This window comes from Phodopus roborovskii, unplaced genomic scaffold, assembly GCF_943737965.1.
Source record: "Phodopus roborovskii unplaced genomic scaffold, PHOROB, whole genome shotgun sequence".
NCBI lineage: Eukaryota > Metazoa > Chordata > Mammalia > Rodentia > Cricetidae > Phodopus > Phodopus roborovskii.
In genome coordinates this window covers 34,245,990-34,268,222 of record NW_026126540.1, presented here as the reverse complement: position 1 = coordinate 34,268,222, position 22,233 = coordinate 34,245,990, and the positions used below count along the sequence as shown (strand labels likewise).

At 47.8% G+C, this 22,233-nt stretch overlaps 1 protein-coding gene across 9 annotated transcripts in view; it reads right to left on the bottom strand.

The window, feature by feature from the left end:
* The window catches only part of Syt6 (synaptotagmin 6), a 57,033-nt gene that overhangs the window by 29,478 nt on the left and 5,322 nt on the right, over nucleotides 1–22,233 (bottom strand). For 6 of the 9 annotated variants that reach the window (XM_051199089.1, XM_051199091.1, XM_051199090.1 and 3 more), the window contains exons 2-3: nucleotides 16,622–16,970; nucleotides 14,507–15,065 (exon numbers count right to left, since the gene is read on the bottom strand). In XM_051199089.1, coding sequence (XP_051055046.1) covers nucleotides 14,507–15,065; nucleotides 16,622–16,970 — 908 coding nt within the window. The remainder of the gene's footprint in view (nucleotides 1–14,506; nucleotides 15,066–16,621; nucleotides 16,971–22,233) is intronic. The other 3 variants (XM_051199092.1, XM_051199095.1, XM_051199094.1) reach the window with 1 other exon arrangement.

The window sequence follows — 22,233 nt, the reverse complement described above, 5'->3', positions numbered from 1 at the left end:
TGCTTCTTTCCCTCTCTCTTTCCTTCCTTCCTTTTCTTCTTTTCTTCTTTCTGTTGTTCTTTTCAAACTATCTAAAATAAGTATAGAACCATTCTCCTTAAGCCTAAGGAAGATACAAGTGGATTCGAGAACTTAAGGTGATTCAGCCAGGCATGGTGGCTTGCAGCCACAGTCATAGCACTTGTGGGGCTGAGGCAGGAGGATCATTGCAAGCTTCATGCCAATCGGAGTTATATAGTGGGCTACTGAGGAAGACTTTATGAATGAATAAGTATGTAAATGAGAAAGTGATCTCAATTTCCATTCTCTGCTCCATCGCTTTATAGCTACATGGCCCCAGGGAATTCCCCCAGTTCTTCTCATCTTAAAATGGATTTCTTCCTGTACTGAGAAGGTGAAATGGGGTAATGCATTTGGGAAGCTTTTTATAAACATATTAGGTGTTGTTATTGTTAGATTCAGGAGCAATGAACAGTGGTCATACCCTGGGAAGCTCCTCCCCTTCACCCAGGTTTTCTTCTCCCCTGATTTCAGGCCTGTGGCAGTGGTCATTTTTCCACATCTCACTACTGGGGATTGGGAGAACAGACTATGTTATTCGTTGGAGGCCACACAAGCAAGGGCAGCTTGAGCCCACCATAGCCAGCTCCAAATCACATTCACCAAAGGTTCTTGGGAGTCTGGTGTTGACTCTACCCTCAAACTAAAATCCTTCCCAGACCTCAAGAATCCAGACTAAGGCCTGGCTGACTTTGGCCCGTCCCCATAAGCATCTCAGGGGAGGGGCTGAGATGGAGAGGGATAATCATTACCTTCCTTTGACAGCACCTGTGATCACAACTCGAAATGGATGCAGCCTGAGCTTATAATCACACTCCTGGCTATTGAGATGCCCATTTCCCAGCACACAAGGTCCCCTAGAAATTCTCTTCTCCCAAATGTACTTCATTACAAGAACCAAAGCACTCCTCTGGGGGGGGGGGTCCCCTGGGAGGAGAGAGTGAAATGGGCTAGACTAGGAGTGAGGCTCTCTCATTGCTTTCCCAGTGTGATACAAATGTGAGGGGTGTGTGTGTGTGTGTGTGTGTGTGTGTGTGTGTGTATGCGCATGCGCGCGCACAACTCTCCTTTCCTATTTCACGAAGAGGCAGAGTTCAGCCAGAGTTTCTCTGATTAAAAAAAAAAAATCTTCCATATCAGGTTGGGATATTTTTCCTTAGGGTACATTCATTCCCTGAAGAGAGCTCAGCCTTGAATAGGGGAAGGGAGAAGAGAGAGAGAGAGAGAGAGAGAGAGAGAGAGAGAGAGAGAGAGAGAGAGAGAGAGACTAGCCTTGTCAGGAGGACTGGACTAGGAAGATATCCATAGCTTGCCTTTCCCTGGTCTAGCTCAAACCTACTTCAAAGAACCACAAACCCCTTAAAGGTCACCCAGAGCTCTAACCCCCACCTTCAGGATGCCCACACAGGCTGTTCCACCTCAGCTTGCTGGCTGCAGAAGGCTCCACATCATCATGCTGGCTGCTCTGTGTCCTTCTCTACACCTTTCTGGTTGCCAGTCACCTCTCAGCAGCTGACTGGATGTGCTGATCCAGGGTGGACTAGGCAGGGTGCTTTCAATACTGCTCTCCTCACAGGGCCCCTGGGGAGTGACTCAGCTGGAGACCGCTGCTGCTCGCGGGGGCAGCATTTCCAATCAGGTGCCTCAAGTCACAAAGCCAGCCCTGTCCCCAACTTCTCCAGAAGAGAACTGTGCCTCACATTGCCATGACACACCACAGAGCTGATTTCCTCCTCTGAAGTTGGATGAGCCCAATGTGTCACTAAGATGAGTCAAGCAAAGGCTCAGGAGGATGGGGGCCTTGGTCAGTACAATGCAGGTGTGGCAAAGCCAGCTTCTCTCCACACAGACACCCTCCATTATTCCAGGAAGACACAAGGCCCTCCAAGGTACAGAGAAGGCTGAAGGGGCCTGCCAGGGTGCTAGTGGCTGGAGCAGCGACCCTTGTCCACCCCCCAGGGGCTCCTTTCAGGTTTCTTTTGATTGTGGCTACCAGTACATGTTCTGCTTTTGCCATTGCTCAGGTGTAGACCCCAGCACTTCTTTGGGTATCTCCAGTGCCCTGGAGTTTCCTCGTGGTCTAAAAAAGAGCTCTGAGTGCTAGGGTGACCAAACTGACAAGGCCCAACGGTCCCCAGGCCGTGGGAGCCAAACAAAGTCCCCTCCCTGGCTTCTTCCTGGTAATTCTCTGCCTGTTTCTGGGGATCAGTTCCCTCTCTTTCCTCTACATTCATCTCAGTGTCCTCATAGCCCATCTGCTTCCCAGGAAAAACCTCATCAGGTCTCTCCCTATCCTGCTCAGGCTCAGTTGTGGGTGATTCCCAGCCAGCCACCAGTAGCACTGGATGGGCTGAGGTGGGGAGTGGCGTGGCTACGCCCACCTCCAATCTCAGGTACAGTAGTGCACATCTTCCTAACAGGGGCCCTTCCTGCTGTGTGCAGGCAAATGCTGCCCCCTCCCCAAGCTACAACAATGCTTCAGTAAGGAGAGAAAATAAAGTGTCATTTGAAAGCACTGAGGTGTCCTGGAGAGGACGGAGAGAGCAGGCATAAGGCAAGGCTCATGTCATGCCCCTGAGTTTTGGATGGATATGGGAAGGTAAGGCTGAGACCGAGCCTGGGCAGAGCCAGAGAAAGCTCAGTTACCCTGGGTAGTTTAAAGAGGGGTCTTGCATGCTTACACTTGACCTTGAGGCCTGGAACTGAGGAAGTGTGGGAGGACAGGGTGGCTGGTGGGAGTGCTCACAGGAGGCATGGCAGGCAGACACTATGCCATCACTGTACTCTTCCAGGTGACACTGCCACTCATCTTGTGTGGCATGGGCATGTGGAGTTGGGCTTGTATATCCTGACTGGGTCACTAAAGGGCGAGTCTTCAGAAACAGAGAAGATGATGACGTTTCAGAAGAGTCAGACAATGGCAACCAGAGAGGACTATGAACATACGGACTGCCATCCCAGGCAGAGGCCTCTCCCAGCCAGCTGCAGAGATCAAAGGAAGGTCAGCTCGCCCAGGATGCCTCCCACCACTCACCCTGTAGCCCTGAGTGGGCTGCCCAACTCACCGTACATGGGAATGAGGGATAATACTGGAGCCTACTCTGCAGTGTTGGGGATTATACTTAATCTCTGGCATTTATCATCTCACACACTGAAGGCTGAGGAGCCCCAGTGGCCATTGCTAAACCAGCAAGCATGATTCTACACATGTTGGTCATCTGATTTTGTCGTCTTGCTTTCCCCAAGCACACTCCACACTCACTACCCAAATGCTTTGAGTTGATAATATACAATAGCTCTTAGAAACCACTCCCCAAATCACCTGCTGGTAATGTCCAGGATAGCAGTGGAACAAAACTCTAAAATGACAGATACAAAAGTCCTCTGAGGTAAGCTAGTATCTCTCAGGCCATGAAACTAAGGGAAAAGCTAGTCTGTGTTGACCAGAGAAGCCTGAAGGCCTTAACAATATGTCTGGTCCTCCAGTCCCAACAACAAGCCCTCATTCCGAGTGGACTCCATGGAAATCTCTCCAGTGTTGGTGTGGCCCTGGAAAGACCCTCAAGACCTTCCTTTGCCTAGAAAGGAAGAAATGAAATAAATACTCATGAATAATAAGTAGATGTTAACTCAGACATGAGAGGAAAATGAATGAGTGTAGATAGGTACAGTGGGGGACTTAGGGATTGAGTGGGGGCTGGCTGCTGTGTATAGCACACATTTCTATTTGTTGATGACACTCAAACACCGTAAAAAATATGCAAGCAATTGAGCCAGCCTGACCTAGACCCTGCAGCTTCTCCTTCAAGGTATGAATATTTATTATGCACAACGGCATGTTTTGAGTTGGGGGTATGATGGCTCAGCATCAAGGTACATTGATGAATGGCTTCTCTTCCGATCTTGTTTTTCCTGCTGATATTGCCTTGTTCTTTGCCTTTGGGAGCTCCCTATATAGGCAGTGAGAGGATGGGGGGGCCTCGAGACAAAAGTGGGGTGTTAGAAAAACAATCAAGGAATGAGAATTCCCTGTGGGCATGTGGTAGGAAGGACACAGACTGGAACATCTCCTGTCCATTAGCTTACAGAGTCACCTGGGCAGGTTGTATGACTCTCGTGGTCTTAACTTACTTGCCTGTGGCAGGTACAAGTTGGGCTAGATCATCTTTGAGAACTGTTCCAGCCTTGACATTTTTCAAGACCAAGAAATGAGAACACAGAGTCAGAACACTGTGGTCCACAAGAAAATAAGAAGTCTGCCTCCAAATGGCCCCGATGCTTCAAGTCTGTTGCTATTCTGGTCACTCTTTTGCCTCAAGGTTCTGGTCTCTCTGAATTGCTGCTGATCTAGGGGACACAAGACAGCCCCTTCCCTACAAATTAATCCTGGAGTTCAAAGCTATGACAGTATCTAGAGGGCCTAACAATATCCTCCAGAGAAAATGTCACTGTGTGTTATCAGGTGACAGAAGAAGCCGACAAGTGCATACTTTCTTTCAGTAAGGTGGAAAGATGGTATAGAAAAACTGCCTGTGTTGGAGGAGCAGAGTTTGGGCTTGTTACAGAAGCTAGTTGCCTAATGGTTTCCCATTCATTCTTGTGTAAGGCAAAGATTAGCTATTTATACCATTGAGAGACACAGCATACTAATGAGGGGCACATAGGGCTGGGTACAGGGAAGCATGGGCTTACCCAGTCAGTTCTATGCTGTAGCAAGATGCAAGAGCAGAGAGGCAGGTAAACCTGGGTTGTGCTGTAGTCACTGACAGCTGGGCTCTGCAGCAGGTAAGCTCCAGCAGGAGCAGGGCTGTGGATGCTAAGGGACTTGTCACAGGAAGAGTGGAACTGTCTCTGCTGTTCTGAGCCTCAGGCAGTCATAAGGCTATTTCCTCTAAAGCTACAAGAGAGGGCCTATTGCAAAAGGACAACCTTAGAAATAAGAACACCCATAGCCAGTAGAGCAGCTATTGAGCAACTACAGGTAAGGGCAGGTCACAGCCCTGTCTGGATCAATTAGCTTTGTTTTGTAGCACCACATAGGAAACCTTTAACCCCAGGTACCCAGGAAAGGCTGCTGGCCCCAAGCAGCCCAAGTGAAGGGTGTGGAGTAGTTGCTGCACACACATTACCTCTGCAGAAGGAAATGCTCATGGACATGGGGCATGTGGCTCACCTCTTGCTCTCACCATCAGGATCTTAGGGGAGACTGGGTATGGGATGCCGTCCTTGTCAATACCTCACTCTCTCCCCCTTTCTGGGCCTTTGGCAGATTGTCATTAGTCCTCTGCTTGAGAAATCTTGCTCCCCCAGGCAGTCTCAGAAAAGACAAGACCCAGACACTGGGAGGTATATAGTACTCCCAATATGGAAGCCTGCCTGGCCAGGATGGAAAGAATCCAAGGGTAGACACCTCCTCCCACTGGCCCAGGGAAGAGGGTGCCCTGAGAGGGTGCCTGGAGAGATCAGTGCATCCAGTGACTAATGAGGGCAATGGGGCTAAGCCAGAGGGAGACGTGGGGTAAATGAGCATTCAACAAAGGCAATCAGACAGACAGCAGCTCCCACTGGGCTGCAAGTAAACAAGGGAGTCCTGCCGCCAGCCCCTGGTGGCCCTGAGGCTTCTGACTCAGGCAACTGTCAGGGGGTTTGCAGATAGGGCTCACTGGGGACTGCTCAAATGCAGGGCAGGGGAGGGCTGGGCAGCCTTGTGAATTATTCAAGATGTTCTGGGTGTGGGATTTGCCCTAGGGAGAGGTCCTCATGGCTCATGCAGGGCCACTCTGTCCCTTTTGTACCTTATGGAGGTTCAGTGTGCCCATGATTTGTCCCAAAGGCCTCCTCTGGCAAGCTCTCCCTTTCTCCTTCAGTCCTGCATGCAAGAATTCAGACACTTGGGGGGTTTAAGACAGAATTCTAGGGACACCAAGGCTTTGCTACAGCCCAGAAGAATGGATTTCCCTGGCCTGAGAGATGCTGAATGACTTGGGGATGCTTAGTCCTAGACTTGCCTACACCTGTGCTTTTCTCTTATGTGGGATGGCCTCATGGGCACACTGCAAAACCAACCTTTCCCGGCCTTCACATCTCACATCAAAGGGCATCCCCTTTAGGAAGCTCTCCTACAACAGCACGAATGACCTTCCTCAATTAGGCTCCACCAAGATGGCCTTTGTCCTGGCTTGTGGTGACCTCCTTATGATGGCAACATGGTCAAGTCTCAGTCTACCTTCTCCTCCATTAGTCACAGCAGCTGACAGGGTGGAGCCTCTCTTTTCTTCTGGAAGGACTTCCTTGTTTTCCATGTCACTGGGTCTCTCCAGCCTTGCTCCCGTGGCTCTATTGTTAGCGTCCTAGCCTCTTGGGTGGTGTCTCTTCATGGTTCCCACATCATTCCCAGGGCCCAGTCTTGGGTCCTCTTCTTGATCTAGGCCTATCCCTACTGGGATCTCAAGCAGCCTCAAGACTTGAGTTCTGTGTACAGGCTGTCTCCTATATTTATTTCTTCAACCATGACCTCATTCCAGAATGCTAGACTCTATATCCAACTTCCTACTAACATCTCCACACAGATGTCCAAAAAGTGTCTCAACAATGGTGTGTCTAAGCCTGAGCTCTGATCACCCTTCCTATACTAGGATTTCTCCACTCAGTGAACGGAGAGGTCCACCCTGGATTGTTTAGGCTAAAAATCTCAATTTTTCTCTTTCCCCTACATTTTAGGCACTAATATACAATGTGCCAGCGATATTGCTTCTTTCAAGACATGTCCAGATGTCAGACATGATGGCATATGTCTATAATCCCAGCACTAGGGAAGCAGGGGTAGGAGGATGGCCCAAAAATTCAAGGTCAGCCTATGTTACACAACGAGTTCCAGGTCATGGCTCCAGAATATGAATCTATCTCAAATATATAGCAACAAAGTGGTTCAGAAATTAGCCACAGCTTCCATCCCTACCATGACGTGGTTCTTGTGGTGTCCCCAAAGCACTGTTCTTGTTCTTCTCCTCCCATCCCACCCTTCCTTCTAGCCTCAGCTGTCACCTCTCTCTCCTTTTGCTTTTAAGTCACTATGTTCCTTTGGTCACATTATGCTTTTCCTGCAACTTCTGTTTGAGTGCCCGCTCTGTGAGCAAGGGCTGTGTTTGTCCCTTTGATGCCCAGGTGTTGTAGGACCCATGTCTGTTTCAGGAGGGAGCAGAAATACCTGCTGCTGGATGCAGACCCCTGGGGCTTCTCTCTTATGACTCCAGTCAGGTCGAACCTGGGAACCTGGGGTCCAAGATGGGCGTTCTAAAAGAGAGGGTCAGTTGCTGGCCAGCCAGCCCTTGGGAGGCTTCATCTCAGGGTGATTTGATGAGTCACAGCAGATCAATGACCATATTCTCATTCTGTACTCTTGGGTCTCTCTTGACCAGAACTTGAGCATGCAAAGAGGATGCAAGTGGAATGCTTTCATTCCTGGAAGGCAGCCTCCCTTGATGTGCTGAGCCAACAAGGACCTGTGTGTCCCCAAGACTACAGAAGGGCCTTCTGGCTACTTCCATCAGACTGTGGGGTCAGATGTAAAGAAAGGACTGGAGCTAAAGGTGTCTTATTCCCAGCCTGTGCCTGGTACCTGGTAATCACACTGCAAGTGGTTATTACACAGTGAAAGAGAACAAAAATGTATGTAAAGACATTCTTGCTAGACCTTCCTTCCAATCCAAAGAAGTCAGAGAAGCATACTCCCTACTTCTGACCACCTCCTTTATCTCTTCCTGGTCCTGGTCTTCACAGCCATCACAGTGACCCCAAGCTTCCTTTTGTAAAGTTTTCTAGACCAGTCTTGGGTGACTGTTCCCCCTCTCTGTACTGTCTGCAGTAGGGCACAGCTTTGCATAGCTGTGTTGTCAAGTCACTGGCCAAGTGTGCACTCTGTGTATAGGTGTGTGAGGTCACACCAGACCTTTGTGCCTGGGCATTCTGAGATGAACTTCTTTCTTCGCAGTCTTTATCATAGCAGCCAACAAGCACTCAAAGAAGCAGCTCACTATTACATAGTTAGCACTCAGTACTTGCTTAAATGACAGAGGAATGATTACCAAAGCCAGTGTCAATAGGAAGGAGACCAGGAAAAAGGTAAAAGAAAGAAGGCAAATGCACAAAAACTGTTCCTCAAATAATCTGATTTTGAGAGAAAGAAATCTAACCAGACCACAGGGGAGCATCCAAACAAAACATCAAATCCCTTGGTGAGCCCACAATCTCAATGTCCAGTTTCTGCACCGAGGAGTGATCTAAACACACTGAGGACTGAAGACCTAGGTCCAAATCTTGCTCGTACAGTTGTGTCTCTGGATGAAATTAGCTGGCTCACTTAACATTGAACCTCCATTTCTGTATGCACATGAGAGGACCATCATTGGGTGATGGAGAAAGAGTGTGCTCCGGCTCCTCAGGAGCTTAGGCAGTGCAAGCTGCTTTCCTCAGGATCTGCTGAGGTAAGTGGGGGGGGGGGTGCTGAGTGAGGGCAGTGGGAGCCAGTGCCTCTTGAGAGGGAGAAAGCTATGGAGAGAACCTCTGCCTATTCCCCAGGCTCTGTGAGAGGACATGGGGAAAATTAAAGAAGAAGGGATGTCTGGAAAGTGGACCCAGTGTCCAATCGCCCCAGGTTCTAGGCTTCTTTTGGGGAGACCATGCAGGTGCACACAGCTCTACTTCCATGAAAGCCAGGAATCTTTCTATGGGAGAGGCTGAAAAAAGTCTCAGACCTTTGGCAAATTCTCTTGAACTGTGCCCAGAGGGCAAGTCACTTTTTTTTTTTTTTTTTTTTTTTTGAGTCACACAAAAACAGTTAAGCCAATAAATAACAAGGATACAATACTCCTTGCTTCTCTGTGGTTTCCCTTTCTATGGTTTCAGCTAATCAGTCAACCACAAACCTCAAATATTAAATAGAAAATTCCAGAAATAAACAATTCGTGTTTTAAATTGAATGCTGTTCTAAGTGGTATTACAAAACACCACAACATCTATCTGTGCCTTGCTTGCCCCTTTGTCTAGTGTATCTGCACCGTATGTGTCACCCACCCATTAGTCCCTTAGTGATTGTCTTGGTTATGCACTAGATCAGGGTAGTATCATGGGGCTTGAGTCTACTAAGCAACCCCAATTTTACTTAATAATGGCCTAACACACAAAAATAGTGATACTATTTTATTATGGTATATTGTGATTGTTGTTCTGTTTTATAAGTATCAGTTATCAATCTGTTACTGTGTATAATTTATAAATTTAACTTTATCACAATGTATAGGGAGATTGGTACTAGGGGCATCCATAGGGGAGCCTTAGGATACGTTTGCCTTGGATGAATGTGTGTGTGTGTGTGGGGGGGTGTGCTCTCATAATGTCTAACTACCAGCCTGACAGGTGACCGGCACTGAAGTGGACAATAGGCCCGGGAATGGGAGAAAAGTGGTTCACAGGCTGAGCCAGTAGGAAAGGCACAGAGGAACAGGGTTTAAGCAGGCTGCTCTGGGCCAGTGCTGGCTGAGGTAACTCAGGAATTTTGCTACCATTATAGAACAGAAAAGACAAATTGCCCTCGGTCTGTAAATGGTGAAATTGAATCATAGTCAAAATATGCCCAAGGTCTCAGAGCATGTGGGTGCAGAAGCTGGGATGCAACACAAGTTCATTTGGCACCAGGAGGAAGCTCTTGCTGCATGACCCTACTCCTTACTGTGCTGGAGGTTTTCTACCACCCATGGCATCCTTTTCACCCTGCAAACCAAGTGCAGGCTCCCCAGAATTATCATCACCCCCACTAAACAGTCCCCCCCCCCATCTGGAGTGATCTAGGGAATCAGTAAGATGTCCAAGTAAGCCAGGACCATGCAACATAACATATTTATGGCTCTAATTACAGCAGGGACAGTGACTGACAGAGATAGCTGCATGCATTGGGCTCTGACACCTCTGTAACAATAACTACAAGACTACAGAGATGGTAGCAAACCCAGTGACAGTGGCTCTATTATAATGATAAATCTACAGCTTTATATAGAAATAATGAGACTAGGGTAGGAGAGGGGAGGGGGGAGAGTTGGATGAGTTTAGTCAATGGAGCTCTGGTTGGAGAGACAGAGGCAACCCCCTAAGATTGCCCAGGAGACTGGCAGGGACCTTCTTCATGCCAGCAGGAATGAGAGCTGCCACAAAGAGAGCCATGCTTCTGGCTGGAATGGATGCCACAAACTCCCTTGCTTTCTTTCCCAAGGCTTTCTTTCCTCAAATCTGCAAGACTGGAGGGCTGCAACTGCTCTAGTATATCCTGTCTGCCTGCTTCTCATCCTCCCACAGTCCAGTGCTGTATACAGCTGGAGGCCAGGGCTCCCTGGGACTTCCCTTTGCAATCAACATAGTTGGTCTATCCAGATGTTAACCTCCCTCTCACTAGCCTCAAGCTCAGTGTAGACAATCATCAGGTTTTACTACTTCAAATCAACTTGAGCCCTGGGCCAGTGGACCAGCCTGGTTCCACATGCTAGGACTGAATGTGATGCCCGATGTGCTCAAGGGGCTGGTGGGATAGCATCCGTAGCAAAGAATGGTCACAGAGTGTCCTTCTAATCCTCCATGCTCATGGTGCCTCTCTTTCCACTCAATTTGTGAGTCGCTGACTCTCTGTTCCAGTCCACACTGCCTTGCTAGATAGACTCACCAGAACAAGCTGTGTACTTGAACTCTGAGTGGGTGCACAGGATATCCCTTCCCAAGTTTGGTTGTGCCTACTATAAACAAATGACTGGAGCTTCTCCTCCAGGACACCTTCCCAGGCTAACCCAATTTAACAGCAGCAGAAAGTCACTACAGACACAGCTGCTCCTGAATCCTCCCCTGGGAGACTTTCCAATACAGAACATGACTGGAAATGTACCTTGGGGACACAGAAATACATGGGAGGGGCGGCTGCTGTGACACCAGAAGATCACATGGAGGAGGGCTCCAGGGAGGTGTTGGAAGGTGGTTTGCACTGGCAGAGAGGTAGTAGACAGACCTGTGTAACTGTCTGTAGTGGTTAGTTCTTGTCAATCTGACAGACTAGTCACGAGGGAAGAGGAAACCTCAATTAAGTAATTGCCTCCATCAGACTGGCCTGGAGGTGTATCTGTGGGGCATTTTCTTGAATAATGGTGGATGTGGGAGGGGCCAGCCCACTGTGGGTGGTGCCACCACTGGGCAAGTGGTTCTGGGTTATATAAAGTGAACAAACCATCAGAAGCAAGCCAGTAAGCAGCACTCGTCCACGGCCTCTGCGCCAGTTCCTGCCTCCAGGTTCCTGCCTTGTCTTCCCTTGACCAGGGACTGTAAGCTGTAAGCTGAAATAAACCCTTATCTCCCCAAGTTGCTTTTGATCAGTATTTTATCCCAGCAACAGAAAGCAAAGGGGTTCCTGTAAACCAAGGTAGGACTGTTGGGCTTATTGAGGGACCAATCAAGCTGGAGCAGGAAAACTGTCATTCCAAGCTCCGGTGTGAAGCACAGCTCTGAGGACAAAATCAAGCACATGGGAGAAACAAGGCCTGCTTGCTGGCTGCACTCATCTGCCTGCCGCCCCTACCCCCACCCCCACACTGCACGGACTACTAGATTTTATATACTCCGCGTGCTCAGTCATTCCCTGTGACGGTGACTTGGGTCTCCCTGGTCCCCAAATAATTAAATTTTCACAGCCAGCATCATGACACAGGTTAAAAAAAAAAAAAAAAAAAAAAAAAAAAAAAAACACCAGCCTGTTTACAGCCGCCTTCTTCATCTCACCTGAGTTCTTGTCTGTGGGGTTTGAGCCAGTTCTGGCTAGTGAGGCTTTGGGTTACAGTGTCTCCTTGGTTCCCACCTGAAGAGTGAGCTCAGCTCAGAGAGGCTGCAGGCAAGTCCAAGTGTGAGCGTGGTGCCCAGCTCTGCAGACCTGGAAACGCCTGTGCTGGCCTCCCTCTGCCTCTCGGCTAGAATATGTCCACTGTTTTTGGCCTGGTGGGTTATTTCTATTCCTCCCCCGTTGAGTTCAATTCCTTTCCTTTAGAACTCTTCCCCCACTGTCTTTCTCTCTCGTGGCTTTGGAGATTGTGATCAGTAAACAGTATTTTCTGGCCTGCAGCTGCTGAGTATAAATCACCTGCCTCTCTGGTTAGCTTTTTAAGTCAAAGAGGTTGCCCTCTACCCCTGCCCCACACTCACCCAAGTCCTCATAGTCCTCTTAGGAGAAAAGAGGTGGAGGAAGGCTCCACTCACACTGACTATGCAGAGGAAGTGACAATGGGACCAGGGTGGGGACGGCTACATTCTAGTCATAGACTGCCTGTTCCAGGACGAGACTTGCTCTTCTGTACCAGACAGGAAGATGGGGGATCTGTTCAGGGTCAGAGAAGGCTCCTAGGAAAACTGAGTAGGCCATAACCCCTGGCTAGCAGAGCTCCCCACCCGGGGCCACAGCCTCACTATGAGAACTGAGCTGCCCTTCACCTGTGCAGCCACCGTATGGAAGCCCACCGTAGGAGAGCACAGGAAGAGATGCACCAGATATGAACTTCAGAGTGATTTATGCTGCAAAGCTCCGGGCCCTCTCTGGTTGCTGCTGCCGTTTTGCTGTCCCCCACCCCAGCCCTACTTTGTTGACTAGGTTTGCTGCTCACACTGTTCCTGGGAATGGAACATTTCAAGAAAATGAAGGGGATAGCACTGGGACATTGTTATGTCCAACAACGAGACTGGAATACCCCAGAGTTCCTCCCTGAGGCAAAAGTAGAGTCCATCAACTTTCTCTCTGAACGTATCACATTCTGTATCAACCAGTGAGGGGCTGGTTTCCACAGAACCTCTTCCACATAATGACATTACCTATGCACTGTCCAAAGGTAGGGTTTTTTTTGGGGGGGGGTTGGTTTGGGTTTTTTTTGTTTTTGTTTTTGTTTTTTTGCTTTTGTTCTTCAAGACAGGGTTTCTCTGTATTGCTTTGGAGCCTGTCCTGGAACTAGCTCTGTAGATCAGGCTGGCCTCGAACTCACAGAGAACCGCCTGCCTCTGCCAGGATTAAAGGCCTGCACCACCAATGCCCAGCTTTAAAGGTAGGGTTTTTTATGTATGGTCACCTCTGCTAAGGTACAATTCAATAAACATCCAGGGAGACACTCCAGCAGCCAGCCCTGCAAGTCAATTAGAGTTTGGCTAAATGCCCCTGCAGACTTTCATCTACACAGGTGAGTGCAGACGGTACAGCCTAGCTACATCTGCAGGGTACAACAAACTCACCATCTCAGCTGTCTGTGTTAACAGAGGCTCTGGGTAGACCTCACTAGGCCCTGTACCAGGCTTATCCTCCACTTCTCTTAAAAACCCAACCTGAGGGGCAGAAGAGACAGCAGTGGTTGAGTGTGCACTGCTCTTGCAGAGGACCCGAGACTAGTTCCTAGCACCAGCATCAGGCAGCTCACAACTACCTATAACGCGTGGCTCCACAGGGCATGATGCCCTTCTTCAAGCCTCTGTAGGCTTCAATGTGCACAAACCTTTCTTTGAACAGACACATGCATACACACAATTTGATTTCTAAATCTAAAATCAAACAAGCAAATAAATAAATATAAGTTAAACCTTGACTCTTTGAAACCTTCCCTGGCCATTTTCAGGTGATTGTGGACAGTCCAGGAATCAGACCTTGTGTGTGAACTCGTCCATTCCTTCAGGCTAGCTTTCTGGATCTCCCAGACTGAGAGTTCCATGCCCCAGACAAGGGACTGTGCTAATGCTGTTCCTAAGCAGCTGCAGCCTTCCTTCTGGACATAGTAGGATTGCTTTGCCCTTGCCTCTTGGACATTGAGAATTGCCGTGTGTCTTATTTTTGCTAATGAAATATGAGTGGAAGTGACATATGTTACTTTTTCCTGGAAGCATAATGGAATATTGCATGCTTTGCCATAGCCTTATCATCCCGATGTCTAACTGTGTGAGTACACACTGGCCTCTGTTGGCTTAGGCCCCTTAATTACAAGGTCCAGTAGAGCCCACAGGCAAGTTGTGAAGCATATGTATCACAAACAAGAAACAAACTTTAGTTGTCTTAAGCCACAAATTCCCAGGATTGTTTCTTACTTCAGTTTGAAAGATTATATAACATGATTTATAGATAACACACTTAAGTTTAGCAAATAGAGAGAAAAACCCATACCATACAATCAAAATCAAAACATATAAATTTCCTTCCTTCCTTCTTTCTGTCCTTCCTTCCTTCCTTCTTTCCCTATCTAGGCAGAGTTCAAGGACTTCCCCACAATGAACTGGGCCACTAGGAAGTTTCCATAGTTTCCTATGTATCTCTAGAGGGACAGAGATCTGGGGACATGTCCCACCCAACTCTGAACTGCAAATGCCCAGGTAGCCAAGGGAACAGGGCTGTACTCACACTGGTGGCATACTGGATGTCCTTCCAAACAGAGGTCTCCCGGGACAGGTCAGAGGCCTCAAAGAGATTGTCCAGGATGACCTCCCCAATCATGTCATGGCGGGAGAAGCGGTCAAAGTCAAAGACACTGAGATGCAGCTTGCGGTCAGCCAGCTCCTCATAGGGCACAGGGAAGTGGAAGTTCTCATCAAAGGTGGGGTTCAGGGTCTTGCGGTGCACCCGGGTCTGCAGCTTGCACTTGCGGTCAGGCAGGAGGTAGATCTTGACATAAGGGTCAGAACTTCCACAAAAGTCCTTGGCAGGGAGGTCAAAGGCCTTCAGGATGCGCACAATCAGGGTCTCACTCTCGTAGTCATAGCGTAGGCTGAAGTTGATCTTCCCACAGCTTTTGGCGGCCTCAGACTTGGCATCATCCCCATCCACTGACTTCTGCTTATAGAGCTCAGGCTTGATGCGGCCAATGCTGGTGGGCTGTTCTGCTGCTGGTGGCAGCTCATTGCCATAGTCTACGCTGGAGACATGCATCTGCCGTGGCAGGTGGCGCTTGAAGGATGTGTGCCTGGTAGGGGACAAGAGGAAAAAAACAAAACCAACCAACCAAACAAACAAACAAAAAACAGTGTGTCAGGGTTTGGGAAGAAGTGGGATAAAGACAGACCCAACCATGGTGGCTTATCCTCCCTCTTGGTGGGGAGCTCCTTTCCCTTTCATTGACCCCACTTTTCCTCTTCATACATTTTGTGCACGAAGTGATTGGAAGCATTGTGTGTCTTAATATATGTAAAGTAGTTGGAATGGTGCCTGCTGTACAGCAATAATAAATGTTAGCCATTGTTTTAATCATCCTTCCTGCTTTTCTGACATCTGCTTTCTAGGTTTCTTTCCTGGTAGGCACGACTACTTTCTCCATTAGACTGTGAACCTCTCTGTACGAGGAGGACTATCTTTCCCACTGCCTGCATCTTTATAATCATCATCATCACCGCTGCCATCATCAGTACCACTTACTTAAGATTTAGCATCCGGCAGACAGCCAAATATTTAAAGGCATAGGCTTTAGAAATAGGCTACAGGTTAATTTTGGTCCTGCTACTTTGGGCAAGTTAGTAAATTCTCTGCACTACAAAAATAAAGATAACAAAAGTAACAGCTCGGTAGAATTGTGTGAGAGTAAAATAGATGCCTGCAAAATGCTTAGAACAGGGCCAGGCGTGTGATTAGCAACATGTGTTAGCCCTCAGCATTACTGCATGGGTTCTTTCAAGGTTCCTCACAACCACCTTAGCAGAGGCATTTGCCCTATTTTATAGTTTAGGAAAATGATGCTTAAAGTGAGCTGTATGCCTAAAGCCATGTGGCAAACCCTGCCTAGGGGAACCTTAGCATCTTCATGCCTGGCTTCTGGTCTGAAGACCATGCATCTTTCCCTTTGATCAGTGTCTCTGAGCCTGAAGGAACATTGCAGGGATCCAGGAATCAACAGGATTCTCAAATTTGGAGTGCCTATCCACATCTTTCAGAAATGTTTCTGGATTGAGTTAGAGTAAGCAGGCAGCCATCATGTTTGTTGCCGGTAGGCTTTTGAATTAGATGATGCCAGGTTATGCAACTGCTACCATGTAGAGAACTCAAAGGGATTTTAAAGAAACCCTTGTTCTTAAAACTCCTGAACTCTCGTGCTTTACCTCCAATGCAGTCTATAGCTACTGCTTTACCTCCAATGCATGAGAGTCTATAACTGCTAGGCTTTACTGACCTAGCCCTTAGAACATCATGAACTTGCACGCCTCTGGATTTTGCCTATACTTTTCCCCTGGCTGAAGTCTTTCCTTTCCTCAAAACTCTCAATCCAGCTTCTAGTCAGGTCTTCTGTGTCCTTGCATTTGCAACCACATGCACAGCCTCTCACCTTGAAGGTCCCTCTTTCACCACACCTACCCTGATTGTCACCTCCCCTCTTGATTGCCACTGTGGACCACACCATCTGCTCTGGTCCTCAAAAGAAACATGCTACTATTTCTGTACCCTGATTGTCAGAGGCTGGAATCTCTTTGATGCACTGTACCAGAAAGAGTGGGTGCATGGTGGTCAGGAAGGGAGGGGTGCACCCTTCACCTGGTGGATGACGCTGGTTCTGTGGTCTGTCGCTGAAGCCTTGTGTGACGCATGATGTGCTCTTTGACCGACATCTGCACCTCGGCTGGGATATCTGGGGAAGTGTGGCTGATCTTCACAGCTGCCTCCAGGAAACCCAGGGCACTGGGGTCCTTCAGCTTGTCTGCCATGTTGCCTCTGGAGCTGGGACTTTGGAGGGTCTCTGAAGCAGGGTTAGCAGAAGAAGGGCTGGAGGCCTCCTTGTTCCTCCTGGGCATCCAGCACAGCTTCCAAAAGAGAAAGAGAAAAACTGCCACCAGGGCCACGCCACACACAATAACTACCACGGCGAGGAGGCTGACAGAGGTGCCTGCCCTCAGCATGAGGCAGGCAGGATAGGACAGAGACAGACAGAGGTGGGGATAAGCAGGTGGGGCATTGGAAGGAGGCGCACACAGAAGGGACAAAGACGGAAGAAGAGAGAAGAATGGTTATGAGCAAAGCTGCCAAGTCACAGAAAGAGGAGATGATTCGGGGGTCGACCACTGAAGGTCCATTTTGTCAACTAGCTGCAGCCTACGGTTCACCACAGTCTGATTGCTTCAGTATCACCCTGCCCCCACCTTTTACCAGCTTGGGGAGCACTGGCTGCTTGCCCTACTGCTCCTGGCTTGTGCCCAGAGAGGGGACGGTGATTTAAACGGGACTCTAAGCAAATGTGCAAATTCCTGAAGCGTTCATATTTGTACGCTGTTTGAATTTCTATTAGAGCAGTTACTGTGGCCAGACTTATAAGTGTCTTGTTTTTCTTTTTCGCTCATTTTATTTTGGTACTAGGGATGAAACCCAGAGCCTTGCCCTTGTTATGCAAGCAATCTCTCACTGAACTTTATCTCCAGCCCCCAATGGAGATTTTTGTGCACAGCCCATACACAGTCTATGAGGTAGGGGGCAGATACTGGCTAGCTAACTCATGCTCCCTTCTTTGTCCAGGCTCTATCCTTGTTTGATCCTAGAACAAAGCAGGAATTCAATAAACACCCAGCTCTCTCCCAGGGAGGGGAGCCCAGCCCCATTTCCCTAAGGGTAGGTGTGTTAGCTTCTCTTTTCCTAGAGTTTTCTGCAGTAGACTAACTGGGCACTTGTATTAAGTTTGAATCTGATTACCAGAGTCTGTATAAGTCAAAGTTAAGTACAAAATACCAATGGCTCCCATCACTGTCTTCTTCCATTCTGCAGTTCTTTGGAAGCTTTGTTGTAAACCTAGTATTTGTGAACCTTGTGGCAAGCTGGGTTGGAAGCAGGCACGTAAAGCCTTAACCTGCTCCCATCTAGACCCAGCCATGCTGATCGCCTCGAGAGAGCTGTGTAGAATGACTCCTCATGTGCAGAGCTGGTACACAGACTCCTACCCCACTTCCTTTCCTCAGATGTGAAAGTGAATCTTTGAGCCCGAGGCAGAAGTCAGAAGGCTCAGAGCCAGAGGTATGCCTGGCAGGGCTGTCATGTGATCACTTGTGGATAAGCCAGTAGAGGAGCCTGGATTAGCTAATACTGTGTGAGAAGCAATGAAATTCCATAACTGTTACTACCCCAGATGTCCGACTTCTTTTCTGGAAGAGGCCAATGGCTTGTTAATTGGCCCTGGGCAGATTGGTGATGCTGGTGACTCCCTCTGCACAGATGAGTCCCATCAGCTCAACCCTCTGCTGTCTTTCACCTGGCTAGTCCCTGCAGACCTCTGGACCGGCTGCTAACTGCCTTACACAAATCTTAGGACTTGCTGTGTGCACCTAGTCAACAAGTACCAAAAGCAAGGATTTACAAGAGGCCACAGATTAGTCAGACATAGAACTGGGGCCCGGGCCCAGGCGTCCACTATCCTCTCCTTTCCATTTCCATGACTTGTTTGTCCCAGATTAAACTCTAGACTCCTCCTATAGGTTCCCGTATAGTGTGTTTTCATTCATGAACCAGCATATAAGCAGGCATACATGAATGAATTACAATTCTTTCTCATTTAAGTTCAATTATGCCAGACTGCCAGATGCTGAGCTAGGTTTGGCAAAATGCCTAGGTCCCTCCAGGTTCTTTTACTGTATTCAGTCCTTAAAGAAAGCTACCCTACATCCTGAGGAGGCAAGAACTTTAGCCATGCTCTCAAGGAGCCACCATTGCCTTCTATCACCCTCTCCAGTCCTTGCGGGGTTCAGCAGCCAGGTGTCTCCATGGAAGGGGATGAAGAGGCGATTATGTGCAAGTCTCTTCCCACTACCTCCGCCCCCATTCAACCCAGCACTTCAGATTGCTTTTTTGGCCAAGAGCTACCACTGGCCTGTCCCCTAGAGCAGCAGTTCTAAACCAGTGGGTCATGACCCCTTTGGGGTCAAATAACCCTTTCTTAGGGTCACCTAAGACCATCAGAAAACACAGATGTTTACACTACAATTCACAACAGTAGCAAAATTGCAGTTATTAAGCAGCAACAAAAATAATTTTATGGCTGGGAGTCAGCACAAAATGAGGAACTGTATTAAAGGGTCGCAGAATTAGGAAGGTAGAGAACCACTGCTCTAGAGACTACAAAGTCTCCAATGAGACACTCATGTTCCCCAAGAGAAAAAAAAATCCAAAGTATTATAATATTTATTATGTCTTATAAGTAGTCAAAATCATATACAGATTGACAGTAAGAAGTATTTTATTATTGGATTTAGTTCATTTATTCAACATCATATGTTTAATATTAAAGTGGTTTTTATATATCCAATTATGTGATCCTCTCTAACGAAACAGGTAAAATTATTATCTCCCTTCGTGTCTAGTAACATCTAGAGAATAAATAGATAGCCCAAGTCACACAGTAAGGTGGGCCTGGTCTCCAGCCTCACCCACACAGCTCAGCAATATCACTTTGGTAGCGCATGTATGTAACTTGGAGACAGGCAGACATATGTTGGAAGTACTTACACTTTTTCCTGTTGTACATGTATGGTCTAAATGGCTCAGAGGCTGTTCTTCCAAGCCCTTGCCCTTCTAGGTGCATCTGGAAAGCTATTGTAGATGTGTACATCCTTTCTAAGTGTCTGCACATCTCTGGACCCTTACATCTGCTCTTTGTTACAGCTGCTCTGGGCCCATTCCTGCAGTGAGTCACTTTAAAACAAAAGGTATTTCTAGGGCCATGCTTTCCTTTGATCATACATTTTACTTGCTCTGGTAATAATTAGAATTTTAATGAGAAGGGAGGAGGTAAGGGGGGAATCCAGAAAGCACAGAGTGCATCTAAATGTTCAGCTTAACAAAAAACAAAATAAAACAACAACGACAAAAAAAAAAAAAAAAAAAAAAAAAACAACCTGAATTCATAAATGAAAGGTAGGGGGAGGGGCCCGGGGACCAGGGGAGAACCCTTCATGTAGTTGCTCTTTCGATTGCTCCTCCATGTGACCTCTAGCTGCTGTTCCCTTGGCTCTATGCTTAGAGAAGACAACAGATATGGATTATTGGGAATCAGTCCTTAGCACTGAATTCTGGTTATGGAAGAATAGGAGGGCCATCCTATGCCTGGCGAATCTTCTCCCAGAACTAGAAGAGCCTGGACATTGGCATCTCGCACGAAGGCAATACAAGGAGAACTAGGTTCTGGATACTGAAAGAGTTCATCCATACAGAAGACATATGGTGGAAAGTAAGAAGGCAAGAACAGGCCAGGCAGTGGTGGCGCACACCTTTAATCCTAGTACTCAGGAGACAGAGGCAGGCAAATCTTTGTGAGTTCAAGGCCAGCCTGATCTACATAGTGAGTTCCAGGACAGCCAGGAATACACAGGGAAATTCTGTCTCAAAAAAAAGAGAGAGAGAGAGAGAGAGTGGTGGATTGGAAGGGAGGGAGGGAGAGAGGGAGGGAGGAAGGAGGGAAGGAAGGAGAGAGAGAGAGAGAGAGAGAGAAAGAGAGAGAGAGAGGAAGGAATGAAGCAGAATCAGACCAGAGGAGGCTATAATTGCAGAGAACTTAAAAACAACTCTGGGTGGTCTTGAACTCAGCCAGACTTCATTTCCTAGTGTGTTAGTCAGCTCTCCCATCATAATAAACACTAGAGATAACCAACTTATGACAAGAAAAGGATCATTTTTGATTTTTTGAGGTTTTAGTCTATGATCTATCAGTCCCACTGTTTGGTCCATGGTGGTACATCATCATGGATGGATGTGGTAAAACAAGATCTCTTGCATCATGACCAAGAAACAAGAGAGAAGAAGAGAAGGGGGAAGGGACTGGGGTCCTGATGTCCCTGTAAGGGGTCTGCTACAAGACTTCCCACTAGACCTCATCTCTGGAAGGTTCCACCCCCTCCCAACAGGCCAACTTTAGGAAACAAGCTCACCATGTAGTCCTTTGGGCTGATACTACAAATCCAAGCTATGACACCTGCTTTTGGGATCTGAGACCATGTAGCCACCTCTGGGAGGGAAAAAAATGGGTAGATCTATTTATGCGTTAGAGAACATAATCCTAAGAATATTGTTTGGAACAAAGGCATGTGGCTTTAACCCTAGCTGGAACCTGGACTTCACAGATACTCAGTACCTCAGGAAGGGTGTGTGTGTGTGGGGGGGGGTAGGGCACACCAGTGCAGATGACTGAAAAGTAATGCCATCCACATTGCTTTCTATAGGTTATTCCTGCCTCACCGGAGCATTATGAAAATCTAATAAGCACAGCCCTAATATGCAAAGAATGTCCCCAAAACATAAGCTGCTATTATCCCCCAGGACTTGGTTTTCTTCCTTCCTTCCTTCCTTCCTTCCTTCCTTCCTTCCTTCCTTCCTTCCTTTGTTAAGTATATTTGTTTGCTACATACAGCTAGGCCTCTGGAGTGGAGAATGAAGACCCTAGATCAGAGGGCAAAGTGGCAGAGTAGCTCAGGCCCCTCTTCCCTCCAGAGAAATTGAGATCCCCTCGAAGCTCATTAGGGCAGGGCCTGCTTGGTCACCTTAAGTGAGATTATCTGGTAAATTGATGGATGTGGCCTCCTTCCTCATCCAGAGATGCTAAGTTATTAATTAGCATCCCAGGGCCTGCTTATCTTCCCTGGCGACACTTCATTCTCTAAAGGCAGACCAGGTGTCCCCTCCTCTTCCCTGCATTTGTAGTGTTAGGATTCATCAGCAACTCTTGCTGCTCGCTATTGTTCTCATTTTTCTAATGTGTTCCCGTGTCAGGAAAGTGCATTTCATAACCATCACGAGCATTCTTGCTAACAGATTGTAATTGAAAAGACAACCTGGAGAGAGGAATAGCAAAGAAAGGGCCGGGTCCCAGCTCACCCCAGTACCAGAGAAGCCTGGTGCAGGGCCTGGAGTTGTTGCTGGCCCCTCAGAAATACAGGTGCCCAGCTGTGCTTTTCTTCACACTTTTATGGAGTCATAGGTGAACCACAGCTCAGAAACCAGAGAAGAGATACAGAGGTCCAATAACACGGAAGGAACAGCATCTAGTCCAGGGAGGGAAGAGACTCCAGGCAGAACCATTCATATTAATATTAATGATAGTATTTGCTGTTCATTTCTATGCAGCAGGCATTGTGCCTTTTGTATCATCTCATTTAATCTTTACAGCCTCCTGAAGA